At 41.2% G+C, this 16,963-nt stretch overlaps 1 protein-coding gene across 1 annotated transcript in view; it reads left to right on the top strand.

Annotated features, from left to right (window-relative positions):
- The first annotated feature begins 15,655 nt into the window (after positions 1–15,655).
- Positions 15,656–16,963, top strand: part of LOC109929715 (kelch-like protein 29) — a 222,210-nt gene continuing 220,902 nt past the window's right edge. The window contains exon 1 of the mRNA XM_048597121.1: positions 15,656–15,934. Within this exon, the coding sequence (XP_048453078.1) occupies positions 15,662–15,934 (273 nt within the window). The 5' untranslated portion in view covers positions 15,656–15,661. The remainder of the gene's footprint in view (positions 15,935–16,963) is intronic.

Here is a 16,963-nt window from a genome sequence, read left to right as displayed (position 1 = left end):
ACAAATGGTGCCAGACCTGCTGAGCTTTTCCAGCAACTTTGTTTTTGTTCCTGATTTACAGCGTCTGCAGTTCTTTCGGTTTTTAGTGCTTTCTGTGTACCTGTTTCATTTTACAAATTTCAATTTGTTCACTGTGCAATTTGCTGTACCCCAGGGAGATCAAAGTGCCATCAGTGATCACTTTATGGGACACTTTGATATAGTTCACAAAAATAAACCTGGACTTCTAATTGCCTGTCATTTTAATTCTCTGCTTTGCTTTCAAGCTGACCACTCTGACCTCTGCTTCCTGTAATTTTCAAATGAAACTCAACGTAATTTCTATGAGCAACACTTTATATCCTTTTGACCAGACTTTGAGTTCAACAATTTCAGGCTATTTCTACCCCTTTTTTTTGGTTTTGTTTCTTTTTTTCTCCCCCTTTTTGCTCTCAGATGATAGCACACTTGTATTAGACACTGGTTTTCTTTGTTTCTTGCCCCTTCACCACTCTTTTTGGTCCTGTGTGACTAAGTCTTTTGACATTTAATCATTCCACTGTCTTTCACTTTATCTCAGGTCTTTCATTAGTCTTCTTTTCCTTCTTTTGCTCAAATTGTATTGCACTTTTCCCAGTTCTGACAAAGGGTCATTGACCTGAAAAAGAGAAACCATTTTTCTGACCTCACAAATGGAGCCTGGTCCGCTGTGTATTTCAGGCATTTTCCGTCTTTTCTTTCCAGATTTCCAGTGTCAGCAGTACACTGTGATTTTTAGACAGTGTGACATATTGGCCGCGTTTATGGTTATGCTTATGGGCAATCTGGGGATCAGGATATTCTTAATTCTCTGACATAACAGCTGGACAACTAGTCCTGCACTCAAGATCTTCATAATAAAGCTGAAAGCTCTCTCCACAGCTATTGTATTCATGCCTATTCCTTAATTTTACCAGAGCAAAACCATGACATTTCTTTCCTCAGCCTTTTTTCATTTTGTCACTTGTATTATACTCATTTGCTAACTTACTCAACTTTGTGTTCCAATTTGGATATAGCAATAATGTTCAAAAGCTGCACCCCACTGGAAGGGACACATACAATGATCTATGTGAAGCAGATATTGCTGAAAATGGTGAGGAAACTTCCTTTTGCTGCTGCAAGATGAGGGACTGAGCACCTACATTTTGTTGCCATGGTAACCCTGATTCCTAAATCTCTAGATGGTACTGTTCAGCAATTTGCAGTTATAGCCGACATTCCTGTGGAACTCGGAATGCTCCTTGATAATCAAGGACACTGAGTATCTGAAAACAAGAATTGCTGGAGATCACAGTGGGTCGGGCAGGATCTATGGAGAGAGAGAGAGCTAACGTTTCGAGTCTAGATGACTCTTCATCACAGCTGAAGTGAAGTGTGGATCGGGTGGTATTTCTGCGATAGTGGGGGTGTTGGAGTGCTGGGGGAGAAAGGATGTTGATAGTTCAGATGAAGTGATCAGGATGTGAGAATGATGGTGTGCCTAACTGCCAGACTGGAAAGAACAGACAGTCCCACTGGGGTGGGGGAAGGGGAGAGAGGACATGGTGGCAGAGAATGTAACATGCAAAGCTAAAACAAAGGGAAGGAAAGGGTTCACAATTTGAAGGTGTTGAACTCAATACTGAGCCCAGCAGGTTGTAAACTGCCTGGTTTCAAGATGAGATGTTGCTCCTCCAGTTTGCTCTGTGATTCACTGGAACACTGCAGCATGTTGAGGACAGACACATAGGCATAAGAGCAATACCTTCACTACAGCTCTTCACACCACATCCTGCAAGGACCCCATCCCATTCTCCCCAGATCCTTTGCCTACGTTGTATCTGTTTGGATGTGCCACCTTCCAAAACAGCGCTGCTGACATATGGCTTCCTTCTTCCATAACCGCGGTTTCCCTCCCACTGTGATTGACAGGACCCTCAACCACATCCGACCTATCATCCATGCTTCCACCCTTGCCCCTTCCCATCCCTCACAACAGTGTGATCTGGTCCCCCTTATTCTCACTTTTCACCCCACTAGTCTCCACATTCAAAAGATCATTTTCCACCATCTCAGGCAACTCCAGAAGAATGCCACCCCCAAACACATATTTCCCTCACTCCCCGTGTCTGCATTTCACAGTGATCGTTCCCTCTGGGACACTCTAGTCCATTCCTCGACCACCAACACCACACCCCTTCCCGCAGCACCTTCCCATGCAACCTCAGTAGGTACAACACCTGCCCCTTCACCCCCTCCCTGCTCACCATCCAAGGGCCTAAACAGTCTTTCCAGGTGAAGCAGCATTTCACCTGTACCTCCTCCAATCTTGTGTATTATGTTCGCTGCACGCAATGTGGCCTACTCTACACTGGAGAGACCAAACACAGACTGGGTGACAGCTTTGCGGAACACCTCTGGTCAGTTCGCAAACATGACCCTGACCTTCTCATAGCTGGTCACTATAACACAACGTCCTGCTCACATGCCCATGTGTCTGTCCTCAACATGCTGCAATGCTCCAGTGAATCACAGAGCAAACTGGAGGAAGAAAATCTCACCTTCAAACCAAATAATAACCGAAAGAACTGTGGATGCTGTAAATCAAGGACAAAAACAAAGTTGCTGGAAAAGCCCAGCAGGTCTGGCAACATCTGTGAAGGAGAAAACAGAGTTAATGTTTCCTCTGAGGAAGGGTCACCGGACCCGAAACGTTAACTCTTGTTTTTCCTTCACAGATGCTGCCAGACCTGCTGAGCTTTTCCAGCAACTTTGTTTTTGTCACCTTCAAACCAGGCAGATTCCCCCCTACTGGGCTCAATATTGAGTTCAACACCTTCAAATTGTAAACCCATTCCTTCCCTTTGTTTTCGCTTGGCATGTTACATTCTGTGTCACCATCTCTCCCCTCCCCTTACCCCAGTGGGACTGTCTGTTCTTTCCCGTCTGGCAGTTAGACACACCATCATTTTGCCATTCTCATATTCTGATCACTTAGTCTAAACTATTAACATCCTTTCTCCCCCAGCACTCCAACACCACCCTCCAACTGTAGCATAAATGCTGCCCCCTCCACACTTCACTTCAACTCTGATGAAGAGTCATCTAGACTTGAAATGTTATCTTGCTCTCTCTCCATGGATGCTGCCTGACGCACGGTGATCTCCAGCATTTGTTATTTTCGGCATCTGCACTAATTTGCTCCAACAATGAGTAGCTATTGCCTGCAGATGCTATGAAGTACTGTCACTCATTTTCCCCCGTCCAATTATTGCCAATACCTCCTAACCCTGGCCAGCCCTTCATCCCTTTCATGAGGGGGTTTCTGCAATAGTAGTACTTGCCCAATTTTCATTTTCACTTCACATTCAAGCTACCTTGATGTAAATGAGATGCAAGTCTCATCATCAACATCTCTCTTCAACAACTCTCAACATCAGAGATACCTTGGACCTCACCATTTTCTTGCAAGTATTATTCCCTTCAGCCATAATTTACCTAGAAATGCCCACATTTCTGAGCCTATTTACGCACCAGAATAGAAACTTTTGAAAAAAGTATGAAAAATAACCTTTTGGTTCCTCGAGTCTAATAGTTGGAAAAAGTATCTAAAGATTCTTTTATACTGTAATCAAAAATAACACGTTTGTTTTAGTACAAAAATATTAAAAATTGTTCTAGGAGCATGTTTCCTCTAAAGATGTTATGAATTGTTAGCAGCTGTTGTGAATTATTAAAACATAAAGTCAATATATGATTCTAAGGGATAGCCAGACCCAATCTTCTTCAAAGAAATGACATGGGGATCTTCATGATGAAAGAAAATCATGCCTTGTTTCTGCAAACAGCATGTGTTTTTTTTTTAAACTGGTTTCTAATAAGTTCTTTCCAGCACCCTTGCTATTGTACAGTTTCTGGATGCACAATAATGCCGACATAATTTTTTTTAAAAAATTCATTCACAGGATGAGGGCATTGCTGGCTAGGCCAGCATTTAGTGCCCATCCCTAATTGCCCAGAGGGCACTTAAGAATCAACCACATTGCTGTGGGTCTGGAGTCACGTGCAGGCCAGACCAGGTAACTATAGCAGTTTCCTTCCCTGAAGGACATTAGTGAACCAGATGTGTTTTCCTGACAATCAGCAATGGATCCATGCTCTTCATTAGGCTGTTTAATCCAGATATTTATTGAATTCAAATTCCACCATCTGCAATAGCAGGATTTGAACTCAGGTCCCCAGAACATTGCCTGGGTCTCTGGGTTAACAGTCCAGTGACAATATCACTAGGCCATTGCCTCCCCTGGTAGTCTAGTCTACACCTATAGAATTATAGAATTCATCAGGAGATAACGATTTGCTACAAACATTTTCTGGTCTTGAATTGGAGCTTTGGAAGTTCACTTCCCAACTTGATTGTATTTCACATTATTCCATCAGCACAGTGTCGGCACTGTGTCCAATACTGGATTGCTGCAGTAGATGGGGAAGTTTGACAACGAAGATTTATGGGATAAGATTTTAATTCCATTGTTATCTTTCTTGCAAACAGTTGTGCAATAAATCTGAGATCTAAGGTGACTGCCTTGGCCAAGCTTAAATGATACTCTACTTTTCTTCTTTCGTTCCCTTTATTATTGTCCATTTTCAAGTGACAATATTCACAGGTGATGGCATTTAGTTGGAAGGTTGAGTTGATGTTTAATCTAGCCTGACTCATTAAAATTGCTGCTCAAGATTTGGGCGTGTTTTCCATCACTGTGAGACAAGCTAGGAGTTCTTTGTGGAAGTAAATTTCTGAAAATTGGCTGACTACTTCTAAGTCAACAGCTTTTGATATTGACAGGGGTGTTCCGGGGGGTGGGGGGGTGGGGGGGCAGTGGGGCGGGGGGCGTGTCCCTGTTCCCATTGTTTGATATGAGAAGGGGCTCCCTAATTAAGCTCACTCATCCTCTTGTCCCCTTTATCCTCTGTCAGTATCCTGCCATGTCCTGCCATTTATTTTGTGATGCAAAGCAGGTAATTTATATTAATATCATTTATTTAGAGGTTGGACATTGAACTAATGGCATGTGGGATTTGGTTTGTGTGCACTAGGAAGTTTAATGCTTAACTTGTCAGTATTTCTGGGACTATGTTTTATTTAAGCCTGTATGACAAGAGAATAATGATGAGATTTCATTTGTGCTGGTATGTTTTGCATGTAGGTAGAGTAAACATTAAAGAGCATTAACTTACTTTCATTTACAAGAATCAGGAATTGATTTCTTTATTTTGCTAAGGGGAAAGAAATCCATATCGTCGAAAGCTTTTGATTTTCAGCTAGCTGATGTCCTCTTTGAAGTTCGATCTAAAATATAGTTCCTCCAAATAAAAATAGTTCAAAACAGTTAGGAAATAGGTTATCTCAGTATCAGGATTTTAATTTGAAAGTTCCAGACCAGAAGTGTTTGGTTAGATTGCTGAAAGTCATTCAAAACTGAAACTTAGTTGCACAAATAATCAAGAGACTATTAAATTCTCAAGACTGTGAATTGAAAGAAACACTTGAGAGGAACCTAAAGGTGTGACTATTGTAAAGTGATGGTCCTGAGATAGATGAGATTGTACTGTAGCTGTGTTTGAAATCTTTCAAATTGCATTATGTGTAAATAGTTTGATTTATTGTCATTTCTCTTCGTTTGCATAATAAACTTCTTTTCATTGTTAAAACCAGATCTGTATCATTGCATTTTAAAAAAGAACTGCAGATGCTGGAAATCTGAAACAAAAACAGAAATTGCTGGAGAAGCTCACCAGCTCTGGCAGTATCTGTGGAGAGAAAGCAGATTCGATATTTCAGGTCCAGTGACCCTTCTTCAGACTGACCTGAAGAAGGGTCACTGGCCCTGAAACATTGATTCTACTTTCTTTCCATTGAAGCTGCCAGACCTGCTGAGTTTCTCCAGCAATATCCGCTTCTGCATCATTGCATGCTTGTAGCACAATGAAAGACCACCTTGTTAAATATTAAAAAGTGAACTATCAAGCCGGATCTCAGTCTGGATCTGACTTATCCAGTAATAACATCAGCATGGATCATCATAACTTCTCCTCCCTCTGTCTTCCAAAACCACCATTCTAATATTTCTATCCATGAAGTGCTCAAAAGGAAAAGATCCCATTTTGTTGCTTATTCTCTAAAGCATCCTGTTATTCACTGTTCCAGCAGCTCAGTTGTAAATTGAAAGGCACTTTTTTGGTTATAAAGAACTTGGTGATATCGTGAGTCCAGGAAAGTAGAATTTGTTTGTTTTTGAACTTAACTCTGGGATTTGTTCCAAAAAACAAACCCTGCGGTCCTTCTGAACCCTGTCAAAAATCTGGCCCATGACATTTGATTGTAGCTGCAGGCTCTTGCCACTGGGTGGTGCTGTGCAGTTTCCTACAATTTCTTCAACATTTTCCTGAATCATTGATAGAATACATGGCTGATCTGCTTATTCCACATTAAATGTTTCCTCAAAGTAGATGTTCTGCATGGCTTTTATGATCCATGTGACTTCCACTCTTAACTGTGCACCAGGTCCATGATCATAACTGTGCAGTTCTGCAAATAGATTGGGACTGCCCCTAGTAAGTGTGGCAATTCCATCATTACATGGTCCAACTAGATATTTCATGGAATCGCTGTAGTGCAGATGGAGGCCATTTGGCTGATTGAGTCTGCACTGACCTTCTGGAGAGTGTCCCACCATCCCACCCTACCCACGTATCCCTGCAATTCCCATGGCCGATCCACCTTAACCTGCACATGTTTGGACTGTGGGAGGAAACCGGAGCACCCGGAGGAAACCCACGCAGGCATGTGGACAATGTGCAAACTCCACATGGACAGTCACCCGAGGCTGGAATCAAACTGGGGTCCCTGGCGCTGTGAGGCAGCAGTGATAACTGCTCATTTCAGTGGACCAAGCATACCACTGAATGGAAAGATTTCAACACCAGCCAAAAAAAAAATGAGCTTATTGAATTCAAGCTGAGGAATTCCTAAGCCCCGGAGCTCATGAAATGAAGCTGGCCATTTACCATACAGGCTTTCATTGTCGCAACTCCACTGTTCTCTCAGTTCAGTCATTTCCCCCAAGTACTTCCTCTTTCCGCTCACTAATGGAACCACTTGGCCTGAGTCTAACTGTGTTCAATGATTGCATGATGTTACGAACATCAAGGGACAGAATACACATGAGTTTCCCTCCAAGCTGTAGGCCGCAAAGTACACCTGCAGGTCAATGAACAAAGTGACAGAGAGAGGAAAATAACCAAATCCTAGGCATAGATAGAGTGGATAGTCAGAGACTTTTTTCCCAGGGCGGAAATGACTATTACGCGGGGGCATAATTTTAAGGTGATTGGAGGAAGGTATAGGGGAGATGTCAGAGGTAGGTTCTTTACACAGAGAGTGGTGGGTGTGTGGAATGTGTTGCCGGCAGTGGTAGTGGAGTCAGATACTTTAGAGACTTTTAAGCGACCCTTGAATAGGCACATGGAGGATAGTAAAATGTAAGGTAGGCAGGGTAGATTGATCTTAGTAGGATAATAGGTCGGCACAACGTCGTGGGCTGAAGGGCCTGTACTGTGCTGTACTGTTCTATGTTCTATGTTCTAACCCTGAGCTTGGTCTTCAATTTCATATTTCTGATGCACATTTAGGCTTACAGGCCCAGAATGTGATGGTCATTCTCGAATTTGGTCTGAATTTGGTGGTGATCATTTCCTTGCAGAGTTTTTTTTGTGAGCAGATACAAACCATGCATTGGTTGGAACTCAGACAAGTAGAGCTGGTGTGGAGTGATATCCTTTAGAATTTCTTTAGAATTAGGTTTTATTGTCACATGTACTCAAGTGTATGGATATGGAAGTACAGTGAAAAGTGTACAAAATCGCCATTCTCCAGCTCTACCTTAGTTACAAAGGTACCTAGGTGCACAATCTTACTTATAAAGTGGGAAATTCGCCTCCCTCTGACACTGTCAGTAACAAACTTTCCCTCCGATGTGCTGGACACCTTGATGCTATCTGAGCTTCCCACAGAAGCTAAGTAAGGATAAAGTAAAAGAAGAGTACAGAAAGAAAAAAAGGTCAAAGCGAAGGCAACAACTGAGCTCCAGGCTCCTGGGCTCAGGAACCTGCACGCTGCTATGCTACTCCACAGCCATCTTGACTGGCCTCAACTTGAATCCGCACTGGATGTCAACTCGCTGCCAACATCAACACCGTCCAAGGGCAAAAGGTAAGTAGAAAGAAAAGAAAACAAGTCGCAAAAAAGGAAAAGAAATGGATGGAGCAGTTGAACTCTCACTCAGGAGCCATACTCCACTACCATCTTCCTGACTGGGCCGCCATTTTTCCTACTCCAACGCCATTTCAAATTCAAGCCTCCAACGCGGCCGGGATTAAGCAATTTCCACGCAATTCTCATGTCGAACTGCTTTCCACCAGGTTTCCGCAGTTCCCTAGCAATCCAGCTGCCAAGCTACCCGTGGCTTTATTTGATGATAGCAAAGTGAAAACTGGACCTGGGCCACTGCTGCACTGTCATAAATTAGACACACTTCAGCGAGGCTTAGCAGCTGTCTGGATCAGCTGACCATAGCAGCAGTAAGAGGCTCCTAAAATAGAAGAAACTGGCGATCTTTAAATTTAGATTTTTGTAGGTATGTTTTCAACCTATTTTTAAAGCTTTAAATTGCTTAAATCTAATGCCGAATCTGTGTTGAATCATGCCATAGTGCTGGTTTTTCGTGTCTTTTCCTTAGTTCTCTTGCTAATTTGATTTTGATTTACTGGGCAACAACAGTGAGACACCACTTGTGCTATATTTAATAAAGAAGCCCATCTGTGTGCACGAAGAAGTTTAAATTTAGCTGTCAACTATTGACAGTGAAAGCGTTAATTGGGTTGCTATCCTGTGATAGCAGAAGAAGGTATCTTCTTGACATTCTGTGCCAAAGAACTTTCAGTCAAAACAGTTTGTGAACAGATTATAGCTTTATATTACTTCCACAAAATATAGAAAGAGTGAGCATGTCGCAGTCCTGGGTTCTCCAGTTGTCATTCACCAAGATGACAGCAGCTTTATAGAGTTTTTGCCAGTTTTTCAGCATAGACTTACTATCATTGTGCACCTGATTTCCAGTTTGAAGGCATGGGTCATCTGTGATCAGAATAAGCATTCACGTCAATCTTCAATCAATCGTGCTGAAAAATTCTCATTGAAGTACACACAGAGTCCGAACCACAAAATAAAAATTAGACTTAATTCATGTACAGAAAGAAAGAAAGGATTGGGAAAAGAAATATGAGGGTAAGACAGAAATACGAGGCGAAGTGAAAATATATACTTAACATCTCCAGTACTAATAAAATTGTAAAGGAATGAGATGCCATTCTCGTAAAATTAACATTTTCAAGCCAGAAGTTGAATTGAATTGAATTGAATTAGTTTTATTTTCACATGTACTCAAATGAGTACAGTGAAAAGCTTATAAGTTGCCACTTACAATGCCATCTTGGGTACAAGGATGCCTAGGTACAACTTTTTCAGTTACAATGTCAACAACACATGGTCCATCTTAGGTACAGAGTACCTAGGCACAATTCTTAGTTACAGAATACAGAAAAGAAGAAAAATATAAGTTACATTACAGCTATACACAGTGTAAAGGTTATGAACATATAAATTAAGAACAGAAGTAGGCCATTTGGCAACTGGAGCTTGCTCTGCCACCCAATAAGATCATGGCTGATCTGTTTGTGTTTCAAATTCCACATTCCCGGATAAACCTTGCCTAACAAAAATCTGTCTACCTCTGCCTTAAAAATATTCAACGACACAGCCTGCACCACCTTCTGGGTCAGAGTGTTTCAATGTCACACAGCCTTCTGCAAGAAAATCTTTCTCCTCATCTGTGTCCTGAAGGGTAACACTAATATTAAAAACAGTGCTCCTTAGTTCTGGACTTAGCCAGATGATGAAACATCCTTTCTATGTCCAGCTTGTCAAGGACATTCAGACTCTTCATCCTCACCCTGCTAACCTCCAAAGGAAACAGGCCCAGCCTGTCCAAACCGCCTTCATATGACACCTGGTATCAATTTAGTAAACCTCTTCTGAATGCCTCTTGTGTATTTCCATGTATGAATAAAGAGACCAAAACTGCACACAGAATTCAAGATGTGTTCTCACCAGTGCTGTGTATAATTGAGGTATAGCATCCTTATTTTTACATTCCATTCCTCTCATAATAAAGAATAATGTTCCATTCATTCTTAAACATTTGTCGAAATGATATGACCGTGATATATTTTATCGTCTTGAAAGCTCTAACATGCTCTTCCCTGTGCGTGATTCCAGACCTTCATCAATATGGTTGACTCATGACTGCCCTCTGAAATCGCATTGCAGTGCATTCAGCTCAAGGGATACTCACGATGTGTAACAAATGCCAGCTCTTGCCAGCAATGCCCACGTAACATAAAAGGATAAACAAATTGTGGTAGCTATTGTGTGGAAGTCAAATGTAAAATATCAGTTGAATTGGCCACCGCTCGACCATTGAGAGCAAAGTAATGTTTGAAGAGATGACATTATCATCATTGTTATAATGCAGTTAGCATGGGGGTGCCTGAATCTTTCCTCAAATTTCAGCACTGAGCACAGATTTTGAAATGTCCCAAGGAATAACAATTGGGTTCCAATTCTGGCACCCAAATTGATCTCTATTTTAAATTTAGGTGATTAAATCTCAGTTCTGAAAATGTAAGTGTAATTTGTGCTGTATTTAATATGCTGTAAAATATCTAGGAAAATCAAAAGTGAATAATTCATATCTACTAACCTGATTTTTATTTTATGCTGCACTGATGTTTCAATCCCCAATATATTGGTGATAAGTATGCTCCAGGAAACAGGCTTCCTAATGGATTACAAATACATAAAATTCTCTGACTACTATCCTGACCTTAAATAGTAAGCTGAAGGATTTGATTGATAGGTTTTTCATTGCTTTTTCAGCATGCAAAAATTGCTTGTGGCCATTAAACAGAGTAGGAGAATCTAATTCTCTGATTTTTTTTAATCGTGTGAATAATATTAACAACTATCTCTCGCCCCAGAGTACAATGGAATGATTGACAGACGTGATTGCATGATAAGACCATAAGATATAAGATCAGAATTCGGCTATTCAACCCATTGAGTCTGCTCTTCTGCTCCACAATTCAATCATGGCTGATATGTTTCCCAATCCCATTCTCCCACTTTCTCCCCGTAACCCTTGATCCCCTTACCAACCAAGAAACTGTCTATCTTTATCTTAAATACACTCAATGACTTGGCCTCCACAGCCTTCTGTGGCAATGAGTATCACTGATCCACCAGCCTCTGGCTGAAGAAATCCCTCCTCATCTCAGTTTTAAAGGGGAGTTCCTTCACTCTGAGGCTGTGCTCTTAGGTCCTAGTCTGTCCTACTAGTGGAAACATCTTCTCCACGTCCGCTGTATCCAGGCCTCTCAGTATTCTGTGACTTTCAATCAGATCTCTCCTAATCCTTCTAAATTCTATCAAGTACAGACCCAGAGTCTTCAATTGCTCCTTATATGACAAGCCCTTCATCCCCAGGATTATGCTTCTACATTTCCTCTGGAGCATCTCTAAGACCAGCACATTCTTCCTTAGATACGAGGCCCCAAACTACTCTCAATATTCCAAACGCGGCATGAGCAGAGCTTTACACAGCCTCAACAGGACATCCCTGCTCTTCTTTTTAGCTGTCTTGGAACAAATGCAAACTTTGCATTTGCCTTCCTAACTGCCAACTGAACTTGCATGTTAATCTTCAGAGAATCCTGAATTAGAACTCCCAAGTCCCTTTCTGCTTCAGACTTCTGAAGTCTTTCCCCATTTAGAAAATAGTCTATTCCTCTATTCTTCTGAACAAAGTGCATAACTTCACACTTTCCCACATTGTATTCCATCTGCCACTTCTTTGCCCACTCTCCAAGTCCTTCTGCAACCTCTCCACTCCCTCAACACTACCTGTTCCGCCACCTATCTTTGTGTCATCTGCATTGTAACAGTGCTGTCAGTTCCTTTATCTGGGATCATTAATGTACGATGTGAATAGTCCTGGTCCCAACACTCACCCCAGTAGAACTCCACTAGTCACCGGCTGCCATCCTGAAAAAGACCCCTTTATCCACACTTCCTGCCTTCTGCTAGTCAACCAATCCTCTATCTACGTCAGTACATTGCCCCCTAACATCATGAGTTCTGATCTTGTTTAGAAGCCTCCTGTGCTGCACTTTGTCAAAGGCCTTCTGGAAACCCAAATAGATCACATCCTCCGGCTCTCCTTTGTCTACTTACTCATTACCTCCTCAATGATTTCTAACAGATTTGTTAGGCATGACCTCTCCCTGATGAAGCCGTGCTCTGGTCCTAGCATGATTCAGGTGGAGCTGTCCCATTGAAACAGCCCCCTCCTTCCCCTTTTTCTGAAGAAGGGTCTAGACCTGAAACATCAGCTTTCCTGCTCCTCTGATGCTGCTTGGCCTGCTATGCTCATCCAGCTCTACACCTTGTTACCTCCTTCCCCAGTATTGGATCTCCTTTCCTATACTTGATAATCTGTCATTTTTATTTACTCAAACTCCAAACAGTGACTGAAAATATGAATTAGAATACATTGCCGACTTAATATTCAAATTTGTTTTTCTTCCATCATAGGATGAAGGAGGAGCTAGCCATAGGTCATTCACAGTTTTGGAGCATTTGGTGCTGTATCTGGCTTTTTGCATTTTTCTGTTTTAATTTTAGTTTTTAAAATTTAGAAAATTTTGAAACTAGTTTATTATTGTTGTAACTTACTGAGTGAGTCTGGCCAATGACTGTAATAGCATGTTTTTCCTTAAAGGAAAGTTTGCTACTATTGGTAATGAATTAAGGCATTGTAATGATCAAGTATGGTGTATGGTAGTGGACCAAATTTGATTTGGCTCTTTGTGTCTATTTATCTTCAGTGATTTCTCACCAGCAAATGAAGAAAGTACTACTAGAAATCAAACTGTGCAGAAGAATGGTTACCATTTGTAAACGAGATCCTGCTATAGTCCTGTTGTTATGTGTGATACAATATTTCTGTACTCACAATAACTTAACTCACTGCACCCAGATGCTGGGGAATAACAATGCAGAGGATTGTTATCCTTTCAAGCAGGTTAGAGAGGTAATTCATTATAGTGAAGAACATATTATAGGGGAGCTCAATCACTTTCTGTTGCTGACAATGCTATCCATTGCAGAGGCAGGATCCAACTGTTTTCCTAACACAAAATTTGACAGCGCTGTTTACTAAATATATTTCGTGAAACTACAAATCATGACAGTAAAGTTGTGACAGCTCCCAGAAGCAGTGAAAAATTAAATATAAAATATGATTAATTGCACAGTAAGTCACGTCTGCTAACAATGTGAAAAAGCCAAAGGACCCACAATAAGCTGAAGTTGGTGATGTTGTCAAGTTTGAACAAAAAAGGATGATTCATTGTTGACTGGCAACAGATTCTTCCATGTTTGTTCAGCTTATTTATTGGTAATTCCAAAGTTATCACACCATTGCATCTGGTTGTTGAGGATGTAATGCCAAGGCCAGTTTATATATATATGAAATGGAGATGGATAGTTTAGAAACCTCACATTGTACTGTGTACTAACATGTCAGTAGCGAGCATAATATCTGCACAGAGCTGTACATGTGGGCCGAAGGGCCTGTTCCTATGTTGTATTGAATATGTATCAATTTTATTTATAAGCATAGCATCTGTTTGAGTTTCCTTATGAAACATTGTTTGAAGTGACTAAAATAAAGGTGAGTAAAGGGTGGCATGGTGGCTGAGTGGTTAGCATTGTTGCCTCACAGCACCAGGGACCTGGGTTCAATTAAACCCTTGGGTTACTTCTGTGTAGGGTTTGCATGTTCTCCCTGTGTCTGGTTGGGTTCTGCTGGGTGCTCTGGTTTCCTCCCATAGTCCAAAGGTGTACAGGTTAGGTGGATTGGCCATGCTAAAGTGTCCAGGGATCTGCAGTCTAAGTGGAAATGCAGTAATAGGGTATGGGGGGGTGGGTTGGTGTGGACTTGATGGGCTGAATGGCCTGCTTCCACACTGTAGGGATTCTGTGAAGGTTTAGACTTATCATGGAGATATGGGACAGGTGGATAGGTCCTTGTGAATCTTCATGAGTGACATGGCATCAGACTGTGTTCCTGCTTCTTATTCGACACACTTGCAAAAGCATTTTGTCTCTTCTCCCCAGATATTGAATTCCTATTTGCAGTTTGTGGGGAGGTCACTGAGTGAAAACCAAAGTTGGATAAGGCCGCTGTCTACCTGGTTTGACCTCCTAGCCCCCTGAGGAGATGTCTACTGAAATGACAAAGCAATGACAGTCCCCAGTATGGCTGCCACCTGGATTTGCTGCTTTCAGGGTGACTGTACCTGCTTCCTTAAGATGCTCAGTGCCTCCTGGCCAATCGGGCCATTTGAATTTGAACATCATATTGGAAGCAGGACTTGACAATAAATTATTCATTCACTCATTCATATTCATTCGTAACTTGGGAAGGGGATTGGGATCTGAAATTCTTTCAGACATTGCGCTCCTGTTGCTGCTTTGGAAATCTGGCACAAGTTCTTTTTTAGAAAAAACATTGCATGGACAATCATGTTGTCTGCTCGCATGTATCTCCTGGAAAATGGTTTCTAATGAGCACCAAAGTTTAGGAGCAGCTCCACACTTCAGTACATCCTCTCCACATTTTATGGAAAAATGTGAAAAAGGGAGAAGGGTTAAAAACACATTGCAATCTTATTCTTTGAATGAATCCTCCAATAGGACATCTGTGCAAAGACTATGTTTTGTGCAAGAACAAATTGCTACTCTTTTCATGTGCTCCTCTTGAGGAGGAATAGGGACCTTATTTACAGTCAAAATCTTCTACACTGCCAAATGACGAGGAATACAGAGGACTTGGCTGTGAGAATATCCATCAGAAACTTACATTTGTGTAAATAATGCTTTCTTGAAGTCTTTTATCTCCAGTGTTTAATGAATGTGAAGCAGGCTTTTCAGAAGTGCACAATATGGTTTTTGTTTTAAACGGTTAATAAACGTCATCTATCAAACAAAATTATCACTGAAATAAACAACTTAGTTTCAGAATATATTCATAAAATGCAACTTTAGTCGAATTATTCAAGAAACCTGCTCTGTTTCTTTTTTCATTTACTCAGCAAGATGGAAATCTGTTCATTTGCATCACCTACACTGTAACGTCAGATTAAAACCATCCTGTAGACTTAAAATAGCACAATGGCATAAATTGAAATAAACAGTTATTGAATTAGAATGACTTTCTGTGCATGATGTCTTTGCAGCAAATGTAAAATATGCCTTTATTGTCCTGGCTTTATTACTTTACATCGGCGAGCTGTAAATTCTACAAAATAATTTGCAAACAAAAGTTTTTTTGGTGTTAAATATGCTGCCGTCTATTAATATTAAAATATTTAAATTTCAGATCCTGTGAACTTCCTTTGAAGAGAGGAGAGTACTTTGGAGATGTCACGGCATCACAGCCGGTATGAGAGAGATTATCGCATCGGGTGGGACTGGAGGGATCGAAGCTCCAGCTGTAGCAATGTAACTAATACCAACTGCAGCAGCGGCATTGCCAACAGTAACAACATCACGAACAGACCTGGTCTTCTGCCACTGCCAATTGTTCCCTCCCGTCTCCTAACTCCAGTCACACCTGTCTGCACCACGGCAAGCAATGAGATGATGACGAATTTAATGGCCAGTTCTGTCCCTTCCACAACTACAGCTTCTAAGGTGGGATACGTTACCCTGTACTATACACCGGTTTGTGTTTTCATAACGTACTTAGCAAAGCACCAACTGTTTTCACGGATATCCGCTGTTTTTTTAGCCTGGCTTTTACATTCTTTTACAGGAGTGTAAGGAAATTTCTGCATTAATCGCCATGTGGAAGATTTACCTACGTTTCCGTTTAACTTGACCTTTATAATCTTTTCCAGTTAAAAGCTGTAAGCCACGCTTGTATAAACTCACAGCAGATTGCTTTATATATTCATATGAGGTTTGTTCTATTCTCTAATTTATTGGAAGTATTATTTAACGTAAATGGGTCAAAGATTCCTTTGAGTAGAGCTATTAAAAAGAAAAGCCTTAGAAATGCATCCAGTGTTTGCATGCAGGGTAATATCATTGTCTCTAAATAACTAGAGTTTTTTTTATTAGCCTATTTTTCTAACCAACCTGTTCAGCCATGTTATTACATACCTCTGGAGCAGTGGGACTTGAACCTTGGCCTCCTGTTCCAGGGAAGGGGACACTGCCACTGTGCCATAATCCTTGCACTGAAATCCAGTATCAATGAAAAATCAATGTTAAAACAATGGATTTTTGACAACCATAGCAATTACAGGTAAAATACACTGACCCCCCACCCCCACCCCGCACCAAATTTCCAATATTTTGATCTGGTGTACTGTCCACAGGGTGGGGAGGCAGTCATAATTTCAGACATAAAAGAGGATGTGCAAATTTTACACCCTGTCAAATTCCAAACAATATTCAGTGTCAATTTAATTGAAGTTGACTCATGTGCATATGTCATCTCAACTCACTTCATGCAAAGGGAAATGCATTTAGATTTGTGGATTTGGTCTGTACAAATTATACATGAATGATAGCTAGCAAAAGTGCAATGTAAATGTTGTTGAGCGGGTGAATGCTCATTCAGCACTATGGAGATAACAAGGTGTAGAGCTGGATGAACACAGCAGGCCAAGCAGCATCAGAAGAGCAAGAAAGCTGACGTTTCGGGCCTAGACCCTT

The sequence above is a fragment of the Rhincodon typus genome, chromosome 5, assembly GCF_021869965.1.
Source record: "Rhincodon typus isolate 14 chromosome 5, sRhiTyp1.1, whole genome shotgun sequence".
Lineage (NCBI taxonomy): Eukaryota > Metazoa > Chordata > Chondrichthyes > Orectolobiformes > Rhincodontidae > Rhincodon > Rhincodon typus.
This window is presented reverse-complemented; position numbering and strand designations above follow the sequence as displayed.